At 50.9% G+C, this 21255-nt stretch overlaps 8 protein-coding genes and 1 non-coding gene across 9 annotated transcripts; 3 read left to right on the forward strand and 6 right to left on the reverse strand.

Moving 5' to 3' along the window:
- Positions 1-493: 493 nt before the first annotated feature.
- J4E85_004603 (uncharacterized protein) lies at positions 494-2008 on the reverse strand (the record flags this gene model as incomplete). Its single annotated transcript, XM_051468859.1, has 3 exons — positions 494-636; positions 690-986; positions 1042-2008. The coding sequence occupies 3 exons, from the start codon at positions 2006-2008 to the stop codon at positions 494-496; spliced, it is 1407 nt and encodes a 468-aa protein (XP_051327074.1).
- An 833-nt stretch (positions 2009-2841) lies between these two features.
- J4E85_004604 (uncharacterized protein) lies at positions 2842-4547 on the forward strand (the record flags this gene model as incomplete). Its single annotated transcript, XM_051468860.1, has 2 exons — positions 2842-2951; positions 2999-4547. 2 exons carry the CDS (start codon positions 2842-2844, stop codon positions 4545-4547), a joined length of 1659 nt encoding a protein of 552 aa, XP_051327075.1.
- A 2617-nt stretch (positions 4548-7164) lies between these two features.
- On the forward strand, positions 7165-8265 carry J4E85_004605 (uncharacterized protein; the record flags this gene model as incomplete). Its single annotated transcript, XM_051468861.1, has 3 exons — positions 7165-7194; positions 7251-7768; positions 7821-8265. 3 exons carry the CDS (start codon positions 7165-7167, stop codon positions 8263-8265), a joined length of 993 nt encoding a protein of 330 aa, XP_051327076.1.
- Positions 8266-8888: 623 nt separating this feature from the next.
- Positions 8889-9309, reverse strand: J4E85_004606 (uncharacterized protein; the record flags this gene model as incomplete). Its single annotated transcript, XM_051468862.1, has 2 exons — positions 8889-9236; positions 9289-9309. The coding sequence occupies 2 exons, from the start codon at positions 9307-9309 to the stop codon at positions 8889-8891; spliced, it is 369 nt and encodes a 122-aa protein (XP_051327077.1).
- Positions 9310-10236: 927 nt separating this feature from the next.
- J4E85_004607 (uncharacterized protein) lies at positions 10237-11462 on the forward strand (the record flags this gene model as incomplete). The annotated part of the gene is made up of 2 exons (XM_051468863.1): positions 10237-10737; positions 11058-11462. The coding sequence occupies 2 exons, from the start codon at positions 10237-10239 to the stop codon at positions 11460-11462; spliced, it is 906 nt and encodes a 301-aa protein (XP_051327078.1).
- A 660-nt stretch (positions 11463-12122) lies between these two features.
- Positions 12123-13216, reverse strand: J4E85_004608 (uncharacterized protein; the record flags this gene model as incomplete). The annotated part of the gene is made up of 2 exons (XM_051468864.1): positions 12123-12216; positions 12270-13216. 2 exons carry the CDS (start codon positions 13214-13216, stop codon positions 12123-12125), a joined length of 1041 nt encoding a protein of 346 aa, XP_051327079.1.
- Positions 13217-14971: 1755 nt separating this feature from the next.
- Positions 14972-16384, reverse strand: J4E85_004609 (uncharacterized protein; the record flags this gene model as incomplete). Its single annotated transcript, XM_051468865.1, has 4 exons — positions 14972-15708; positions 15770-15867; positions 15929-16084; positions 16137-16384. 4 exons carry the CDS (start codon positions 16382-16384, stop codon positions 14972-14974), a joined length of 1239 nt encoding a protein of 412 aa, XP_051327080.1.
- Positions 16385-19440: 3056 nt separating this feature from the next.
- J4E85_004610 lies at positions 19441-19538 on the reverse strand. The gene has a single exon. It is a non-coding gene; the product is annotated as a tRNA-Met (tRNA).
- A 470-nt stretch (positions 19539-20008) lies between these two features.
- J4E85_004611 (uncharacterized protein) lies at positions 20009-21152 on the reverse strand (the record flags this gene model as incomplete). Its single annotated transcript, XM_051468866.1, has 5 exons — positions 20009-20330; positions 20380-20445; positions 20497-20578; positions 20631-20768; positions 20972-21152. The coding sequence occupies 5 exons, from the start codon at positions 21150-21152 to the stop codon at positions 20009-20011; spliced, it is 789 nt and encodes a 262-aa protein (XP_051327081.1).
- Positions 21153-21255: the final 103 nt, after the last annotated feature.

Raw genomic sequence — 21255 nt, forward strand, 5'->3', positions numbered from 1 at the left:
TTGCATCTAGGGACGGCGTTTACTATTGGCTAAAGACAGATCGAAAGACACGCGCTTCGCTGTTGTAGCAGCACATTACCGCACGATTTTCCTTATACACCTATCTATTACTTTATTATCCAAATCCCCTTCCGGAGTTTCTTCCACACGAAGTCCGTCACCACTCAGCTACTTCCCCTGTCCTGATGCAAATTCACTCTCTAGCGTCATCAAATGCTCAGCTCAAATCACACATGACGGTAGTAGAGATATGTTGAATTAGTCTATTGGCTAGTGTATATGCACAACATGTGCTGGGTATCTTTGGGGTAAAAATCTCAAAACAGCTCTTGGCAAAGCGCTCAAATCCTGTAGACGAAATCAAATCATGTGCCTGATGATACTTTAGCAAGCATCTCTTTAGATGAACCGCGGACATGACTTACCACAAGGAACCGCCGCGCATGAATCTTTGGCACAGATTTAGCATGCGACCTATCAAAGCTGCGGATTGTTACATCATAACGCACTTTTCAGTCGCATACACTTCTCCGTACTGGTCCACACCTGCCATCATCTCGTTGTACCGCTGCTTGTTCTTGACTTCCTCTGGGAACCATTTCTTAAGGAAGGCTGCCTGTTCGGTATCGAGATTGTCTGTCATGTCGTTAATGTTTTGACTTTCAGTTATACGCCATATGAATACTCACCTGAGTTTGCATCGAACACTGTCTTCTCGCGGCAGAACGGACAGTTGTATTGCTTGTTGTTTTGCATGACGATCAAGCACCGGATGCAGAAGGTATGGTTGCAGCTAAGCTTTACAGGCCGCCATTGGATCTCCATGCACATAGGGCAAGAGTAGTCGTCTATCTGCGGGACGTGGGATAGGATTTGTGTGTTGACTTCTGCGCAGACGGCTTTGGCGAGGTGTTCCGAGAACTCTGGGTATTCTACCTGACGCGGGAATGTGGACTTTACGCCTAGCGCTGTGCGTTTATCAAATTCTAGTGACATGTTAGTTCAGCGTCTCCATGTTTGTTAGGATATGGGGGTATTTACTCTTGAGGATCTTGATCATGGCATTATGGTTGATCTCACCGAATCGCAGGCCCTGGAGAATCTCCCGGTTGATGTGCATGAAGGTGTTGAGTGCTTGTAGATTCTCCTTCTTCTTCAGTTGTTCCACCAAGCCAGCCTTGGCAATCTTATTTGAGAATCCTGCCAGTCTCGCCATGGCCTTCTCCGAGTCGTGCGATTTGTGGTCCATCTCTGTTGTTCCAAAGAAGATGCCTTCTTCCACGTATATCTGGAAGATTTGACGCCAAGCAGTGAGCATTTTCCTGTTGGCTCTCCGGTCTGGATCCGTCAATTTTGCAACCTGCTTCCCTAATGCTTCGATTTGGACATTCATTCGCTTTTGCTCCCGCTCCTGCAATTTCTCCAGTCCTGTAACTTCACTGGTAAGCCTGGTGAAGAACTCCGTATCCGAGGTGATGGGAACCTCGACTGTACGGTACCCTGGTCGGTTGCGAGAAGCATTGGTCGGGGTGGTAATTATAGGATGGGATGGATCTATGGAGTCGATGGATTGGAGTGACGAGTTTGAGTCGTCCAAGACGCGCATATCAGACATGCCCGTCTCGATGGCCAGCATCTGAAGCTTGCGCCTGGTATCATCGTCCAACTGGGCACTCAGTACCTCTCCACTCGATTCATTTACGTAGAAGAGGAGCTTTGGATGGAATGCCTTGCGCGAGGGCGATGCATTATCCTTGGCATTATCGGGGTTGAGAATGTACTCGAAAGGTCGTTCCTGATCATCGTCTTCTTTGGTAGAAGCATTGTAGTCTTCGACATGTTTGAGTAGTTTGGACAAGGTGGCAGGGTCAAGGCCCACTTGCCGCAGCTCGTCGGTAAGCCTCTTGATGCATTTCTTGAGCTGCGAGTAAGAGATAGCCGAGTCGACCCACTCTGGCGGGAAGCCCTCATCCCGGAGAGTCTGCTTGAACAGATGGCCGAACTTCATGTTTGGAGCAGGGTTGACGAGGTACCGTGGTAGGGCTGGCCGATCAGAAGGCGCAAAGGAGGCACGTGGGGAGCTGAGTGGTTGCGACCCTTAGCGGGGTACCTTCCACGCTTGTTCGGCCACAGTTCCAGGTCGGGCTAACGAAGCGTTCCAGCGATCACCGCCCTGGGATATGCAGATGCGGCTGTGTAGTAGAGAAGGATTATTGGGAACGAAGTGTCAAAGAGTCCCAGATGTGTGGTGGGGGGGAAGAAATGGTGTTGGGTGAGAGAATTACGACTTGTCAACAAGGGCGATTTGCTCCGCGGGTCATGCGCCTGTGTGCCTGGAAAGGATGCCGCTAAATGGAGACCCCAGAATTCGATGGAGATTCGTCTTAGGCCATCACGAAGACATGGGGAGGCGCCTCTCTTATGAGGCAAATCAAAGCATGGCGTGTGCCGGCTTTCGGCGCTGTCTAGACTGCGGTGGCTCCAATAGCGCTCTTCTTCAATCACTGTCTGCTCAAACTTTTCGCCTTCGCAGTCCGCGACCAATCAACGCCAAGCGCACAGTCATAGGCGATTTGCTTGCAGTGACGCGACATGGCTCTTCGCGACTCACCCAACTAACACGATGTGAAAGCCGGGGTAGTCTCGGTGTATAGCAGGCTGTCAGCACGCGCACCGAGAAGCTGTGAAAGCTGCACTACAAACTTATATGCTGTCACTCTCCCATACACGCCCACACAACTGAACTGCAGCATCCAGCCACTGCCACTGCAGGTAGTCCGAGACCCGAAAATCTCGAATACGTCCGAACCGTACACCTAGCTGCATCGAGCCAAAGCCACCATGGGTGCATCACAGTCCACCGGCGGCGGCGACGCGCCTAGTAATGCCGGCGAAGTCAAGACAAGTTACTACGAACTACTGGGTGTGGAGCGCAATGCCACCCAAGATGAGTACGTGACACGACGCGCGTAACGTATTCAATACTAACATTTATAAGACTCAAGAAGGCATACCGCAAGAAAGCGCTCGAGCTGCACCCCGACCGAAACTACGGCGATGTCGAACGTACCACTGCCCTCTTCGCCGAAGTCCGATCCGCATACGAAGTTCTCTCAGATGACCAGGAGCGCGCATGGTACGATGCACACGAGAGGGATATACTGCGGGGTACTACTGGCGAGGAGACCGGCGACCATTACCAGGGTGACATGAAGGTTACGACAGCCGACGACATAACGCAGATGATGGGCAAGTTCAGGGGGAATGTGGACTTCTCAGACTCGCCCAACGGCTTCTTTGGCTTCGTACGAGAGACGTTCGAGCAACTGGCGCGCGAAGAGGAGTATGCCGCAGACTATGACGACCTCGATGTACCGGATTACCCTAGCTTTGGTCACAAGGACGATGAGTACGAAGGTGTTGTGCGCGACTTCTACTCAGCATGGAACGGCTTCGCAACTGTCAAGAGCTTTGCATGGCTAGATGAATACAATCCCTCTCTTCAGCCTGATCGCCGCTACCGAAGGGCTGCTGAGAAGGAGAACCAAAAGATCCGCGACGAAGGCAGAAGGGCGTTCAACGATGCGGTCAGAACGCTGGTTGCGTTCGTACGCAAGCGAGACCCACGATATACCCCGAACACACAGACGGCAGAGGACAAGGCCAAAGCACAGCGGGATGCTAGGAAAGCGCAGGCTGCACGAGCAAGAGCTGCGCAGATCGCCAAGATGGAGCAAGAGGAGCAGGCGGTGCCAAGTTGGGCTACCGCACGTCCGGCGGATGAACTTGAAGAGGAAAGCGAGGGTGAAGTCGAGGAAGACGTCTACGAGTGCATTGCGTGTAACAAGACATTCAAGAGCGAGCGACAATACGATGCCCACGAGAAGAGCAAGAAGCATCAGAAAGCAATCCAGGCTCTCAAGAAGAAGATGCAAAAGGACAACGCCCATCTGGACTTGGATGAAGACGCTCTCAAAAGTGACGAGATCCTACCGGTGGAGGATGAGCTTGCAATGGAAGCCGAAGTTTCTGGTGGTGGAGACTCCGATGCATCCGTGAAAAACCTCGCGACAAGGACGAATGAGCTTAACATAGACGACCACAGTACAGACGAGGAAGAAGGCCGTGTGGACCGAGTGGCACCTAGTAACACAATGTCTGCATCGCCCGTCGACTCAGAAACAAGCTCAGACGTTGACGACGAATATGCTTCGCGCTCCGAAATAGAAGCACGACTTGCTGGCGCCAGCACAGAACCCTCCACAGCGCCCACCGAAGATCTCGACTTTAAACCTGAAGATCCCACAGAACCAGAAGTCACCGCTCCGCCGGAACCCAAGCTCGGCAAGGCTGCGTTGAAGCGCATGAAGAAGGCTGCAAAACAGGCTGAGAGCGAAGAGCCCGATGTCAAAAACAAGTGTAATGGCTGCAGCGCTGGTTTCTCGTCCAAGACTCAACTGCATCAGCACTTGAAGAAGCATCCCGAACATGCGGCGCTGAAATCTGTCGCGCAACCGGGTGGTGGGAAGAAGAACAAGAAGCGATAGTAAAAATGATGGCACGAATTACGATCTGTATGAGAGACATGGTATTGATGTATGGTTTGCTTTGGCATAGCGCAGGTGTTTGCTAGAGGCTAGATGATTTGTTAGACTTGCATTGAGCGGTTGTTGCTCGCATTTTCAAAGCGTCTGGATATGCTGCCGCAAAAGTACCGTTCAGAACAGAAATTGTCGCTGATGTTCATCTCCCACTTGCCATCAGTATAATACTTCATATCTTCTCGTATCAGGTTCATGTTCCTGGAGGTTTACCTACTACAGAGCACCTCAAGATGAGACCCGGAAGCCTGCTGGATTTCACTCGAGCATTCTCTTTGTTTGACGCGCGATCATACCCAAGCAAACATAGACATACGACTCACAGTAACGGCTAGATGTGTTTCAAAGTTCTTGAATTCCACGACCGATTCTCATGGGAATTGCCAACAACCATCCGCACGCTGCCCGTCATGTCGCAGGATCAGGAGCTTGTACGATATCAGCGTCTACTCACACTCAACGATATCGGCGGGAAAGCCAATGAGTTAGGTATCGAGGCTACACAAGAAGTGCTGAAAAATGTGCCGTTGGTGTGGTGGGACGTCAAACAGCACATGGACAACGAGAGTGCCGGCTTACGACAGTATGCTGTTCTTTGGTCTTCAGGAGTGAAATGCGCAAAGAGACAAAAGAACAACAGTTGAGAGTAGCGAGCACTGTGATCTCTTCGCCCGACGACGTGTTGGTACAAACAGTTGTTTTCGTTGCTTGAAAATGCCCCAAATGATGCATATGTTGAGAATACCGTGAGGAGAGTCTGTATGAGCGCGTCCGAGCGCTCGATAAGCTTTGGCAAGCCATGGGTGCGTTCGCGAAGTGGAAGTTCTTCCGTGGAGTTAGTGCATATGCGTTTCCACACCCCACTACGCCCCTGCAAGTGCTATCGCTATACACATTATATCTCGGGTAGTCGCCTGACGGAACTCTCGCATTGCCACTTGTGTAGTCATGTTCGCGTTGCTTTTGATACAAGGCTACCAGAAGGCGTGCAAGGCAAGACTAGCGTCTTCAACGGTTGAGGAGTTCCTTTTTCTGGCGTGTGGGTTCTCGAACGTCAGATAATCATGCCTCAAGGTTCTGATGGCATTGCCGTGTGCCGGGTCGAGCATGCGAGCGAATGCGTGAGAGCAGATAAATGATCAACCACCGGGATTAGGCCATTCCATTTCACAGTCAGGCATTCTGTCAATGTCCTGTGCCGCACTCAGCCGTTGTTCCACCAGCCCGTGTCGTATCGGCAAATGAACGATTGTGTTCCTATGTCGGCGAGTATGCAATGTTTCAGGAGCAAGAGTGACGATTGTTGATAGGTGGCAGGGTCTGGGTTTCTCCTTGACATGGCTCCGAACACCAAAAAGGTCACTGATAGTAAGATAGAGGGGCATTCGGGTCTCTATGCGGCGCAGGGTCGAACGGGTTGGGGCGCATTGATCCTCGTCGGATGTTGCGGATCCCACCTTCCTGATTGTGATGCTCGCCTTGCGACGTCCCATCACCTCCATGTACAGTTAGCTGAGGGTATAGAGCTGCAGATGCCAGGGGATAAGTCCACCTGGAGTGTTAAGCTCCCGCGCTAAGCAGCGTGGGCCCTCGAACAAGAGTTCTCCCATTGCATGGCGTTGCTTGACGTCAATGCATCGGGGACTGCTCCAAGACGTTTCCTTCGCGCACTTTTAGTTCTATGGTACTGGGTTGGACTCCAATATGGCGGTTCGCGGCCGGCGTGATTGTTGATGCCCGTTAGCGTTCGCGGTCAGAGTCGCTTGCGTGCGCGTGCTCTCGCCAGCTAGCCAAAGACACGACTAGCCGAGGCTGATGCGTCTTAGCGCCAGGGTCTGACGGAAGCTTCTACCCCTGAACGATCCAGGCGAACAACTCCTATCCACTCTTTCCTGACACCTTCAGATCCTTTTGATCGTATTCCAGGCCATGCACTTATCGTGTCCGGCTCTAGCGGCTCTCTGATAGGGCCTTGATCGAACTGTCAGCTCGTACTTGCCCAGTCTGTCATGGTGTGGGGATAGCCCAGGGGTTCGCATGGACACCCTCCGCTACTAATGGTTAGCTGTGCTCAGTCGACGCTTGTCAGAATGGACGCTCGTATCAAATGGGGCACTATCTGAAGGCGGCTTTTCTCTCGAGTCTTGTCCATTTCTTGGGATTCTTGTCTCTCTCCAACTTCGCCTCTCGACCTCACAACTTACCCTCAGTCATTCGTTAATACAGTCGCGCGTTGTTCACTCGTTATGCAATCATGATGCCAAAGGCGTACCGTCTATCTTTTTCGCACCTCGTCTTTTACATCTCGACCTTTGTGATCGCAACCCAGTTATGGTCCATATGGGGGCAATCGAAACACAACTATATTCCTTTTTCACACCATAGGAATCTTCAGCGAGACTGGGACTTCAACGCCGACCTGCATGCCAATGTGCACACACTCAGCCATGACCAATGCGATTCCGCTTTTCCAAAGCTGTATCACAGCTTAGATCAGTCGGTTAGCCTAAGGCAAGGCAGAAAGGTGCATATTCAGGATATCGAAATCGATCAGGGAAGATGCATGCTACGGGTTATGGTATACGAGGGCGAGGTACGTCTATACGCGTCTGGTCAATTTCCGGGCTACAACTAACCTGCCACTCCTAGCTGTTTGTCGTCGATGCCGGAAAGCCAGAGGAATGCTACGTCACGAACGGAAACGAGAGAGAACGCATTCTAGGAACCCTAGCACAAATCGACCGCGCCGTCTCCACCACCTCAACATCCGACCCCTCGATCCCAAACGTCGAATTCTCCCTCTCGCTCGACGATCTGCCGCGGCGATCCAGGAAACAGGGAACATTCTTTGGGTACACCCGGAAGGAGGGTCCGGAGTACAAGGACATTTGGATGATGCCAAACTACGCGTACTGGGCGTGGAACTATACCCATGCTCCAAGCTGGAACAGCATCAGGAAAGAAATTGAGCAGAAGGAGACCGAATTGCCATGGGCGAAGAAGGACCCTAGGATCGTATGGCGGGGCAAGGTCAAGATGGCTAAGCTGAGGAAGGAGCTGGTCCGAGTCAGCGAAGGCAAGGAATGGAGCGACATCAAGCCTGTGGTCATCAACAACGCCAGCGACCCGCATACCAAGGACGTTATGAATCTGAGGCAATTCTGCGGGTAAGAGACAAAGCTGCGACATGGGTATGAAACCGTACTGACCGTCTTCTAGATACAAGTTCACCGTCCAAACCGAAGGTACCTCGTACTCCGGCCGCCTTAAGTACCTCCAGCTTTGCCGCTCAGCCCTCGTTACACACCCTCTCGAATGGCAAGAGTTCCACACTCACCTAATGAGGCTTGCTGGTCCCGACGTGAACTACATTGAAGCGTCCGAGAACTTTGGAAACCTCGAATCGGCTATGGAGTACTACCGTGCGCATGACAACGAAGCTGAGGAGATTGCAAAGAACAGTTACGAGACCTTCACCAGAAGGTATCTGACACCAGCGGCAGTGACTTGCTACTGGAGACGGCTGTTTTGGTCATGGGCGAGTGTACAGGGATATGAGCCACAGTTGTACGTACCTGACAAGGACGGCAATCTGGTCATGCGAGGTACACCATGGACTGCCTTTGCGGCCAATTGGCCCAAGGATCCTGCAGCTATTCCGTGAGCGGGAATAAGAAGTGTTAGGATAGGCGTTGCATGAGCATTTGGAGTACTTGGTTTTATGCTTACGATACCCGCGTTCAAGCGTTCCAATAGACACGCATTATTATCTACGTTTACAGTAGTCACTTGAGGCGGAGCTTTGTCCTTTTCAGTCGTGTTTTAGATGGCTTCGACCGCCTTTGTCCTGCATCATAGGATTCAAGCGAGTAATATAGGTCCATTAACCCGCACTCACATGCACATTTACCCTTGTACTAAACGTTGACGCTTGACGCCCAGCTGCGACTATAACGAGGATTTGTCTTGACTGCAAATCCTACTTCACGGGCTAGACTGAACCTGAATGATCTCTGGTGCACACCTGGGCAGCTGATCGGACAGCATGTTTGACCTATACCCTGATCTTTACCACTATATCTTGCAGTTTGGCGCACGCTCGTTTGCGGCTCAGGCTAGTGTGCCTAATTATGCATAAACACACGCACGCTGTAAGTTGATAAGATCCTAGAGCAGAGATTTTGATTGAGCGGGTAAGTATATAGAGAGAGGTGAGGTCGTTCTACATGAGGGTAATAGTACAAAGGACCAAAAGACAGTCGACAGCGCTGAGCTTTGCAAAATACATTAAGGAACGTCCGCAAACCACTTGTGCGCCAAAGCCTCAGAAGCTGTGATGCGTCGTTTCGGGTCCATACTCATCATCTTCATCAAAAGATCCTTCAGATCTTCGTCGAGATCGCTCCACAGGCAGAGTGGACGTCGCGGATAGTCTTCGCTGAAATTCGCCATCACGAAGTTCAGGTAGCCAATCCAGGGGCTATCTTCCAAGTAGGTGATCAACCCTTCCATATCTTCTAGGTCGCTGAAATATGAGACCTGACGTCGAACGACGATGGCCTCGATTGGATTGTCTTCTGTAGCCTTTTTTGGATCTACAGCGAGAACTGCTTCCTTTGTCACGGCGTATATGCACTGCGAAATTGAGTTACGTATTGAAGCACGATGCAAGTGGTAGGCCACTTACAACCAGACCAAAGGAGAACATGTCTGTCGGCTTTTGTATCGCTGCCGCTGCGTGCGCCTCTGGACTGCGCCACATCCAGTTTCCTCACTGCCTGCCACTGATGTAATGGTTATCCGGGAGGTGAACCATATCTTCCATGTCAGCAATCTGCACTTCTTTGACTTCAAGCTCCCCTCTTTGATCGTCCCAATCTAGCAATATGTTGTTTGGCTTTATATCGGTGTGCACCATCCCTTTGGCGTGTAGTGCTGCGAGGCCACGCAGAGCGTCTCGAAGGACGAGTTTTGTTGTGGGAAGCGGAACGTCTTTCTGAACGAAAGACAGTAGGTGGTCACGTCGGTATGGATGTATGAAAGTGCAATGTTCTGAGTCGGTGTCTTCGGCAACACGTACGTGAGGCGTACCGCGAAGAGTGTCAAACATGGTCTTGCAATGCTTGTATTGCAAAGATCTCACGTGCGTGTCAGGTCGTTGCCTGAAGATGACGCGCCCAGCGCCCACAGTCGTTACCCCAGACCCCTCATCTCGAAATCTCGCTAAACTCTGGGAGGCACAGTCGGGTTGCAGAAGAGAAGAGGCAGAGCAGCGGAAGACGTGGCAATGGGAGCAGACAGCGTATAGCAATCGCCTGCTGAAGTGCGAACGTAGTGCTAGACACAAACGATCGATGAACGTGTAGTGGCGTCTCTTCTCATCAACTTGATAGAGTGATTTGGCGCGTGCACACGTGCGCACGTGATTGCGCGCCTGACGTGCTGCGCCTCCTCCCCGATCTTTGCGACGGACATGCATCGACTCCACGACTACACGCCATCTCTAATGACGGTGAATAGGTACGCGCATGCTGCCAAACTTCAGGACCGCATGTCCCTCTCTTCACTAGACACTGTCCAGTTGCAAAGACCCGCATCGCGTTTCCCGCTGCTCCGCAACCCCACACTAGCCACTATGCCGCCCAAGGCAACACCGCCCGAATTCCCCGTACAGGCGTTTCCTACGTGTACAGATTTCGAAACCTTTCTCGAGCGCGAATATGCCACGGCTCCCGGCCTCTACGTGAAGCTCGCCAAAAAGAATTCTGGCACACCCTCAATAACGGCAGCGGAAGCCGTCGAAGTAGCGCTATGTTATGGCTGGATAGATGGTCGCGCCAACGCCTGCGATGAGACCTGGTGGACGGTACGCTACACACCTCGGAGAGCGAACAGTATGTGGTCTCAGAAGAACGTCGGGACGGTGGCCCGTCTCATAGAGATTGGCCGGATGCGTCCCGCTGGCCTGGCAGCCGTTGATGATGCGAAAGCAGACGGACGATGGGATCGTGCGTACGCAGGGTCTGCTACAATCGTTGTGCCTGAAGATCTCAAGATTGCGCTTGCTCAGGTACCTGCTGCGGAAGCTCAATGGGAAAGCATGAACAAGGGCGATCGATACACAGCGTTGCTCAAGGTAGAGACAGGTACAAAGGCCGGAAGACCCAAAAGAATAGAGAGCATAGTTCAAGCGCTGGCAACAGGGAGACGCTCAAGTAGTGGTACTACTGCAGACAGGACAGCTCGGAAGGTTGCCAAGAGAGCTGAAAAGAACAGCGCGAACGCTGAACCCCACATGCAAAAAACAGCACCTTCACCCCTACGAACAGGACTGCGACGATGCAGGGACTGAGATCTCCTCCTAGTTATGCTCATAAGTGTACAACAATCGACGAGTATGCGCCCACAGCATGGCGGTGCAAAAAAGTTGGACATTTTGGCAAAAACATACAACAGCGGGGTGTCGTCTGGAACGAAGCCATCCGTGCCTCCCATCGATGGGCGTCTACATTTCCGATGCCACCTGCGAGCTCAATCACCTACCCTATCGACTTTACCGACAGAGAGAAGTCTTTGTTGAACAGCTACGCAGCCGTATTTTTGAACAAGAACAAACACTTTAGTAGCGCTGATGCGACAAGAGCAGAACTGGACACTGCCTGTGATTTGATACTGAAAGATTGGCCGATGAAGAAGGGAAAAACTCCGCGTATTGCCCGGGTAGTCTTTACTGAGGCAAAGAACAATCTTCTTCGTGCGGAGAAGGCCAACCTTCAGGAAAACGAGGAGAGCGCAATGGGAACTGCGAGCAAGAGAGCAAGACGTAAGAGACCGCTTGTGGGGTCTGAAGACGAGGACTAGGACGTGGAAGACGCGCGCGGTAGTCTTGATTGGCGAACTGAAGAGCAATGGCGGCCTTGCCCTGTAATTGAGAAGAGAATACAATTTACATTTTCCCAGGCTTCGTCATTAAAGTGCAGGATGGAGAGCCAGATGAAGGATGGAGAGCCTAATGACGGATGGGGAGCCTAATGACGAATAGAGAGCCTGATGACGTAGGAGAGCCTGATAAAGGATAGAGAGTCTGATGAAGGATAGAGGGCCTAGTAGAAGATAGAGGGCCTAGTAAAGGATAGAGGGCTTAGTAAAGGATAGAGGGCTTAGTAAAGGATAGAGGGCTTAGTAAAGGATAGATAGCCTAGTAAAGGATAGAGAGACTAATAAAGGATGTCGCTATGCGGAGATATTGCGCGATGTGTGTTAATAAGCTAATGCACGCTTTATCCCTACATTTTCCGGAGCGAGCATGTAGTTTATCCTCCTCCAGCGTTTGACGCTGCGATGACCGAGAGTTGACCCAGAGACGACCCCGAGTACTAATCTGCCGGTACAATGCTTGTATATGGCTGAGCGGACGGGAAGCCTAACGAGCGACGTAAACCTATAATATTGTTGGAAACAATTAGACAGAAGCCATGTGAACGCCCACATCCTGTCCGCTCGATGCCCGCCCCTGTCACCTTACAGTCCCTGCTTCTCGCAGATGCGGCGGATCTCATTCCATGTCTGTGACTGCAGCTTATTCCCTTGGTACCCAATGACCAGCTCACCTGGACTGCTGGAGGTCAGTATTTTCTATGGCGTGCAACACTTGTCCAGAGGACTCACTCATCCAGTATGTCATTAGACCAGAATTGGTTGTGACCGATCTTTCCCAGAAGCGTGGCACTGACCAACTCGCGCGCTCCTTGTTCAGCTGTGCGTCCCACAAACATTTGCATCAATTTTGTTGGCATCGCGAGATACCATGGGAAATCTCTCCCCAGATCTGTGGTGCAATAGCCCGGGCATGCAACATTGATGAAGACGTCGATATTTCCTTGGGCGTCCTTGGAGAAGTCGTCGACGAGGCCTTGTCGTATGTACTGCGTGACCAGCTTGATCAATCCATACGTCTTCGCGGCGTTGAAAGCAGTGGGGTCATTCAGCTTGTCGATCAATGTCTGACCACTCTTGACTTCAGCGTCTGCAGGCGTGACATACTTGCTAGCGAAGCTGCCAGTTATGGTGAGCTGGCCTGGAGTACCCTTGGACGCGTTACTTTTGAGGCTGGGAAGCAGTAGCATGGCGAGATACGCCGTCGATAGGATATTGACTTGTAGGGCTGCCTCGTAGCCTGTCTTCTCGTTCTCGACATAACTCGGAGGTGCGACCCCCGCGTTCAAGACGACGATATTAATCTCGTCGTATCTGCTGGTGACATCGTTGGCGAAGGTTTTGACAGATGTCCAGTTACTCATGTCGAGCTCGAGAATATCAATGACTTCGGCTTTACAGCCCGTCTCTGCGATGATAGAGCGCTTGGCTTCTTCCCCCTTTGAGAGATTGCGTACTGCGAGGATGACTTTGGAGGCACCGTTGGCAGCGAACTTGGTGGCGGCAGGCAAGCCGATCCCAGTATTTGATCCAGTGATGATCACTGTCTTTCCCACAAAGGACGATTTTGGGTCTTTAGGCGGGTTTTGCTTAGCCCATCGCATCGCTGCTATCTGCCCTTTCACAGAAGCAGGTGGGCCGGGACCGATAAGTGATTGGACATTGACATCGGTCGCCATGTTGGGTTTTATTTACAGATGAGATAGAAAGAAGGAAATGTAGATTTGGAGGAAAGAGGTAAGAAGATCACAAAGGCCCTTAGTCGACTTAGGGGCAGATTTCATTTTGTACAACACGCAGCAGTCACAACTATGGGGTTCAGGGGGGTCGCGACTCATCCGCTTCCCGTCCTGCGGAACTCCGCAGTACTGAGGCGGACGAACTTCACAGATGTATCGCCAAATCATTAACTGATGCTTTCGGTCTTGTCTTACTTTTGTATCAGCTTTTGCATAATGTAAAGACGTTTGCAAAAAGCCGATAATTTAGATGCGAGTATGTACTGAGTTCAAGATCACTTGGTATCGCTCTTCGAGTCTCGTGTTGCAGGTGCAGGATTTTGTATATCACTGAATACCTAAACAACTTAGGCTGCCGTTGACTGCGGAATAGCGCTTTGGTGCTTCTGTTGACTGAGACCTAACAATTGTAGTGTAAACTACCTACGAGGAGTATTGGCCTGACTATAATTACCCCACGGTTGGCTTCCCACCTCCTGATGCAGGGACGTATCTCCGCAGCTGCACTAGGTTGTTGACCCCCTGCATCCTTTTGAGCACGTATCGCACAGACGATGAGCAGGTTGATTATTTGGACTGGTGGTTTTCGGGGCGTGTTCTCTTAGGTCTTCGCTATCTCTTGAGCGTTGCGGATTATACTTATCCTGATATCTCGTGGCCTGAAGTTAGCCGCACACTATTTCCATCTCTTCCAGTATGGGTAATCTTAGAGAATTGCGACAGTTCGACTGTGCCATCTATTGGTACTTGCGCCAAATGAGTTCAACAACAGCCCGAGAGTGCCCTAGATCAAGCTCGTATCTACAAGAATAGCTGGGATAAATTGGCGATCGGGGGACAATACTATCGCATATTGCAGCGATGCCGTTCGAGTGTCTGCATGCTCGAGTCTTCCTCTCCCAGATGCTGATTCCCAATCAACTTTGGTCAAAATCTATGATAGACGACAGGACAGCACTTCTTGGGTGAAGATTTAGCACTCGTGTAGAAATTGGATATGACACACTAAACTCCAGAATAAATAGGTGCGATTGCGTTCAAACGTGGTCGATATCATGGGTTTGCTTATTGGGAGACTGAGGTGACAGTAATCGGTCAATCTTGTAGTGCCGGACATAGTGAACTTGGGCAATTATCTCCGGCTGCCCAAGCGCCGCCACAAGTCGTCACTACCATTCCATCACAACCGCATCACAACGACCCAAACAATGACACTAGCCCGCACTTACTTGTCGCTCTTGGCTCGTCGTTACAAAACCACTGTCCATAGCTGTGTCAAGGGAAACACCCGCTCAGGGCGTCAATCTGCGCGCCGTCGGGCGACGCGACGGTCAACTACGCAACCCTGCTGGGGAAGGCAGAGTTCGTGGATCGGTGCCGCACCGCCTCTCACGGTCATTGCCTGCATCGATGCTACTGGGTATCGCCTCCAACAACCATCGCTATCGCGGTGTCACATGCTAAAATCACATGGAAGGCCGAACAGCTTGTACCACAGCTGATCAGAAGAGCTTGATCGGAACCAGGTACCACCTAATGTCTAGCATCGCAACTCTAGGTCCGACTTCGGCTCTTCCGACAATGTGTCAACGACGATCAGTATCGAAACTCGGCGCACGTATCACGAACGGAACAGTGCAATACCAATCCAAAGGATAAATTGTTCCAAAAACGACGAAGCCAAAACACTACAGGCTAAATGTAGATGTAGCAGAATGGTCCGCCCATGGTGCTTGACGCATCTTCTATGGTGATGGGCCCAGGATATGCTGCCCCCATGCTCAGGGTGTCGTTGAGTGTTGCATTGGGCGAGGTCGGGGTTCCGATAAAGGTAGGTCCATACAAGGCAGTTGTACGCTCACTCGGCTTCAGGTTCTGCCAAGTCCAGTAAAGCCTGTCAATCGACGAGTGGTGGAAGAAGAAGTAGGGATCTCCAGGAGATGCTGTGAAATCACCCGCCGGATCGCCGCCAATGATAAAGTGACCGGCCGTGTGCACGCCCATGAAACCGTTCGCGAAGCTGTTCCCCATTGGCCCACCTTGCAAAACTTCCCAAAACGTTTGGTAGTCGTCACTCTGGAGCAGAGAAACCACGTCGTCGTCCTTCAGCCATCCCTCTCCGGTGAAGCCGTTGATATCGCGCATGAGACAACGGGGGTTGTATCCTAGGCCAGACGGATCGGGATTCGGTCGGACACATTTGGACGCAGGAACCAACGGTCCGAGATTGACAGTGAAGTTCGTGAACGGTCCTGAGGTCACGCAGCCACCACCTTGGCCATGCGGAATCTTGATGACTGGTTGATCGTTCGACGGGATTCCAGTCCATGTCTGATTGCTGCATCCTTTTGCGCCCTGTCCAGAAATCGACGTCGCAGAGCCGTCGAGCAGAGGCGACTTTGTAGGATCTTTGTGCCATCTGGAGTAACTGTCTAGATATCGGTGTACGAAATCAGCGTATGCATCACATGCAGTTCGTACAGAGACACCTACAGTAAGGTTGCGTGCCCTTGTAGCCGCATTCATTGCGCAAAGTCTGCTCATACGCCCAGGTAAAGTATCGGTGCCATGTGAGGAAGTTACCCGTAACGCTAGACATTGGTGGACAAAATCAGTACGTATCTCACATTCATGTTCCAAAGGGAGACCTACTGGATGTTGAAGGTCTGTTGCATGTGGGTGGCCACGAAATCGTCATAGCGATTTCTACAACCGGGGCACATCTCCTTTGGTGTCTTTGACGGCAGCTCAGCTAGACACTGAACCGCCCCGATGTATGCCTTCTTCTCAGCCTTGGAGAAGGTAGACCTTCAAGAGGATTAGCATGGTTATCGAGAAGCATTACGTTCCGGAGACTTACCATTCCTGCCGCACTTGGACGTTGCTGGGGTTGCACTTTTCGTACTGCGCGGGCTTTTGAGTGGCTTGATAGAGCTGCTGGTTGATTGCAGCGCCACCAGCCATGAGGTCCTGCTTGATACTACCCAAGCCAGCGAGGATGTCGTCAACATGGTCGAAGGGTCTCTTTTTGAACTGCGCTCGGTCGTGGGGAAGCGCATTCCCCACGGCCAAAGGCAGAAGTAGGGCGACTTGAAGAACACCCCGCATGGTGTGTGGCTTGGGAAGGAGAGGCTATGTCAAGCTCAATCTGTGGGAGCAAGCGATGTTGAAGTATGACAAGACTGGAGGAGTTGACGCCGATCTTCTGAAATGAGGCTCAACTACGGTAAAAGACGTATGAAGGACAACGGGCCTACTAGCTATGCCAAGTGCACGTCTTGGACCACTTCTTATAGGTATTCACACGACATGCAAGGACCCGTAAAAATCTCGAAGGCGAGGAGCTCGGGCACCGAGGTCCTGCATGTCAAGGATACATGTGAGTGTGCGAGGTGGCCTACTACTTTGCGTAGTAGATATTCGCATTCCAGAAGAATCCGAACAGGCAGGCATGTCCAACTGGGGAAGGTCTCTCATACTTTTCAAACTCCGTGTATAGACGGCGTCACAGCCACTGCCAACTACCTGGTACTAGGAGCGGCTGATTCGATCGGCAACAGATCCGATCGGCACGCACTATGGATGTTGTGTGTCTCGCTACTATTCGCGCATTCCCGTAGTACAGAGGGCCTGACGCCAAGGTCCGTCACATACGTCAAGTGCTCTCATGCGCTGCCAATTAAAGTTCCGCGGGCCTTCACCTAGCCTCCATACCTTCTTCAACATCTTAAAACATTGAATAGTCGCGGCGTTATGTCTCCGAATACTTCGTACGACAGACCGAGAGCCGTGGAAATATCGCGTCTTCCCAGCCTGTTGTGCGCTAGGTAGCTAAAACTAGCAGGGGCGGCGCGCGCCCATCACAAACTCAGCTGTGGCGCCTCGGAAGCATGTAATATGCATAGGCAAGATTACAACGGCTGTATTACGCGATGAGCAGAGTCGTGCATAGCTTCCGCGTATTGAGGGAAATACAAGATGATCGACACATCACAGCGCATGGGCAGGCTGTCCCGAGGTCGTTTCGCGACTGGCACGAGACGATTCGATCGCAATTCAAAAAATGGAACAACCATGAATTGAGGCGTTCAAGATCAGAGTGAGAACTTGCCGGCTGTTGTGGTCGAAATTGGCTTTTACGCGAATTCCACCATCCAAAGATCGGATTTAGGCGTCCCAAACTTCGCACGTTACCCTCGCGTGGCTAAACCTCCATCCTCAATTGTTCTCGCCCCCAGACGCCACCAATATCTGGTATCTAGAATCTGACAGATGCGCGTGCAAGATGACTTCTGTGCGGAACTAACTACTGCTCGCCTAGAGGATGAGACTGAAACCATTCAACCTAGACTTGAACCGAGGCTTTTTGCCTGAGTTGGAAGATACTCTGGACAGCATGCTCATTTATCTAGGACAAAGACAATAATTAGTTCAAAGAGTGTGGTACTGTACCTAGCAGCAGCAACTGTCTGACTTCATCGTTCGTCCTCAAGTTTTCCTACAACTGTTATTATCCACGATCGAGACAAACGTTACATTCGTTGCAGCCTATCTATGCCTGCGGAAATCTGTAGCCGCTAGCTTTTTCGAAACTGCCAGCTCTCTGATATGAAGCTACTGGTACGATTCACGAAACCTGACTACAGGGCTATTATACCGTCAAGTCTCGCAATATATCTGGCACGCGGGGCGCAGTATGACAGACCCATATACAGTGAGAGATCGTAATGCGACCAAGAATAGCACGCGCATGGATAGAGGGTCCGGGAGGGAACATCGTGAAGGTGTTTTCGCATAGAGGGCGTACATGAGAAGGATGGATTGTACAGCTGCGAATGAGGACAGCATCTTACCTGCACCTCACACAAAAAAGACTAAACAGGTCTAAAGCCTATGTCGACGTTAGGTCACCTACCTTGCATGTTTCTATGTTGATGTAGGCTGCAGACCTGTTTGGTGTTTTCCGAGGTTGGCGTGCCTGCGTATAAATGCATTGTGAAGATCACACACGTCAATGTTTTCTAATTCAGATTTTACATGGTTGAATTTCTTACTCAGCTCCCGGCCTGTCAATAGAGACAAAGCATCGAGCGTACAGTACAATCGTTCAACAAATGTCCAAAGCCTCAACCGCTATTTCGGACAACAGCAGCCTGGATCAGGAACAGACCGCAGTGTGAGTCAAATGCGTACTTTGTTTCCTGAAGGATGTAGCTTCTTGGGGTCAGAACGAGGTTGGATATGAGCTCTATATGATGTGTATAGTTGATGTCTTTGACGTTTCCTGGATCAAGGGCGGTATTATGAGCTTGTCGCAGTGATTTTTTAAACTGACAGCGAGTTCAGGCCTAAAATGCCTGCTCTTGTGGACGAGGTCTTCGCACTGCCTTACGGGGTATCGTTCAAATAAAGAGATGGAGACTTGCTGAGCATTCGTAAGTACCCCGGAGTACTGACGAAAAGTCATAACAAGGCGTGAAGATGCGCCACTTGATCATTGAGAACAATAACAGTATGTGTCGCCTCTTTCCAACCATGGTGCCAGCTGAAGTGTGAGCAATACCACAAGATGTCCAACGTGCCCCTCTCTCAACACAGTCCAGGTTGCCCCTCCACGACCACCCCGCTGTGCCCCTCGCGCCTTTCGCCCCTCGTCTTTTTGCCCCTCTGATAGTGCCACAATCTACGCTTTGTTGGAATTGCCGCTTCTGGTAGCAACAATCCGCACCGAAGTGTCTTGGGTATGTCGCAAACTATTAAAGGACAACACGTAGACATCGCGCAGTAGCAATCTAGGTGAACGCCATGCGAAACGGCAAATATAGATCTTGTATGCGAACAAGAGGCTTATGTGTGTAAGTAAATCTGGTACACGCTGCACATTGGAGTGCTAAGAGCAGACATGTTCGATGTGGATGTGCTGTCAAGCAACCTTGGAATATAGGAATGCGATGCAGCGGACATGCAAAATTCATAATATCCCGGGCTAGATGTTATTAATCTCTGTAGTGTGTTAACGTAGAGTAGAGTCTGGTCTTAGTTTTGGCTGGTTGCTGTTGCTGTACCTTAAATGCGAAGATGTAAAAAAAAAAGTGCCACTTCTGCACACACACACACATAACAAAGCCCTCTCTCTCTATAGCTAGAGCTCAGCAAAAGGAATCTGCTTCCTGCCAGATTCGAACTGGCGGCCTTCGGATATCTATTGCTGGGAATAGTCATACTCTATGATATGAGACCGACGTGATAACCGACTACACTTGTGGGGTATTAGCGTTTGTTTCTAAGAACGATCTTGAGTTGCGACTTACCCAAGGAAGCTTATTAAGCTGATCACTCATTTGATGGCAATTTTTGAAATTGCACGGATTATATCGACGTTAATTATGGAATAGACAGTGTTCAAAGGTGGGTAAAGGTCGATGATTTCGTTGGTGGGGCTGAATAGAACATTGGTTGGCATCAGAGGTCTGCAGACTAGTGTGAGTGGGTAGAATCCAATGCGGGGTTGGCGAACCGTGGTAAGCCATAATCATTTATACCTTGGAGAACATTAGAATTATGCCGTATCGCGTGAAGTCTACATATCTGTACAGATACTCTATCTTCCGTATTATGAGTAGCACAGCACACCGTAACCGTGACGCCTCGTCGTGATGTAGGAACCGAGCAATGCCAAAACGCCGGTAGCAAGTCGACCGTCCACACCATATTACCTCATTCGATCAAAGACTATGGCCCAAGTCGTTGCCCTCCATCCGGAGTTCTATTACTCAGCGGCACGCTCGTTGTTGGCAGTACACCGTATCGGCCGTACGTCTTTTGGTCGACACTGACGTAGTGCGGTAACCTTCCAAGCAAGTTCAGCTTGGTCTCAACCCATCTCAGTATCTTCTCGTGCGGTACGAGGAACTTGATGTATCCGGAAGCCCAGAGGTAGCCGAGACCTGCGCCGCAAAGATGGCCGACTAGACTGACGTAGGGGACGAGGATGCTGGTCAGGACAATGAGGATCAGGGGCGTCGTCCAGGTGGGTATTTTGTATGGTCCGACGCTGCGAAGAGTTAGTTGTTGGATTGAAAAGAGGGGTCGCGTGATGGTACCTGAAGTACGGGTTCGCCTTGTGTGTCTTCATTACTTCTGCAGACAGAAGGAGGAACACCCATACACTGTTGCTGTCAGCACGTCCTTGTACGATGATATAAACCCATTCGACATACCTTGCGCCCATGACTGAGGTATTACTCCTCAGTACATACTTTTCCAACAATGTGTACACGCCCCCGGGTATCGTTCCAAAAGCTGCCGTCTGGTCAGCTTGATATCTATACATGTCACCCAGTTGATATCTTACGCCCAGTGAAGAGCGCCAATGTAACGAGTGTTCCATATTCGGACTCGAAACGCTCAATAAGTGGCGTTACGGCGACGAGGTTGAAGATCATGTGGATAAAGTTCCAATGTAGGACGGGAAACAGATTGAGTCGGTGCACTACGAGTGTATTGTATTAGCATTATGTTCATGTTGGATCAGACGAAAGTCAAGTGCAACATGTCTCCTGCTACGTTCTCCTCCGTCTTCAATGCCAGCTCCGTGGGTTCCGCGCCCCATGATGCGCCCACGCCGCGATGCAAGACCAGAACACAAGCACTGTGGCCGACCACGTTCCCCTAGTAGTAACAAAACAAACATACTCTGCGTCAAATCCATCTTGGCCGGCTCCAGGGCGCCAAAGTCCCTAATCCACGGGAAGGGAATTGTTGCAACCCATAGTCCTACAATGGCGGCGACTAGCACTTTGGTGCAGAAGGGCAGGCGCAGGATATACGACCGTATACGGGCAGGGCTGATCTGGGGAATCGAGGTCATAGGCATGGTCGGAGCGAGCACGCTGGGCGTTGGCAGAGTTGTTATGCAGGCGCGTGTGTTGCTAAGAGAACAGACACGAAGATTACTATGGGACTAGGGTCCAGAGCCG

The sequence above is a fragment of the Alternaria conjuncta genome (genome assembly GCF_024043145.1).
Source record: "Alternaria conjuncta strain BMP 0040 chromosome Unknown scaffold_6, whole genome shotgun sequence".
Taxonomy (NCBI): Eukaryota; Fungi; Ascomycota; class Dothideomycetes; order Pleosporales; family Pleosporaceae; genus Alternaria; species Alternaria conjuncta.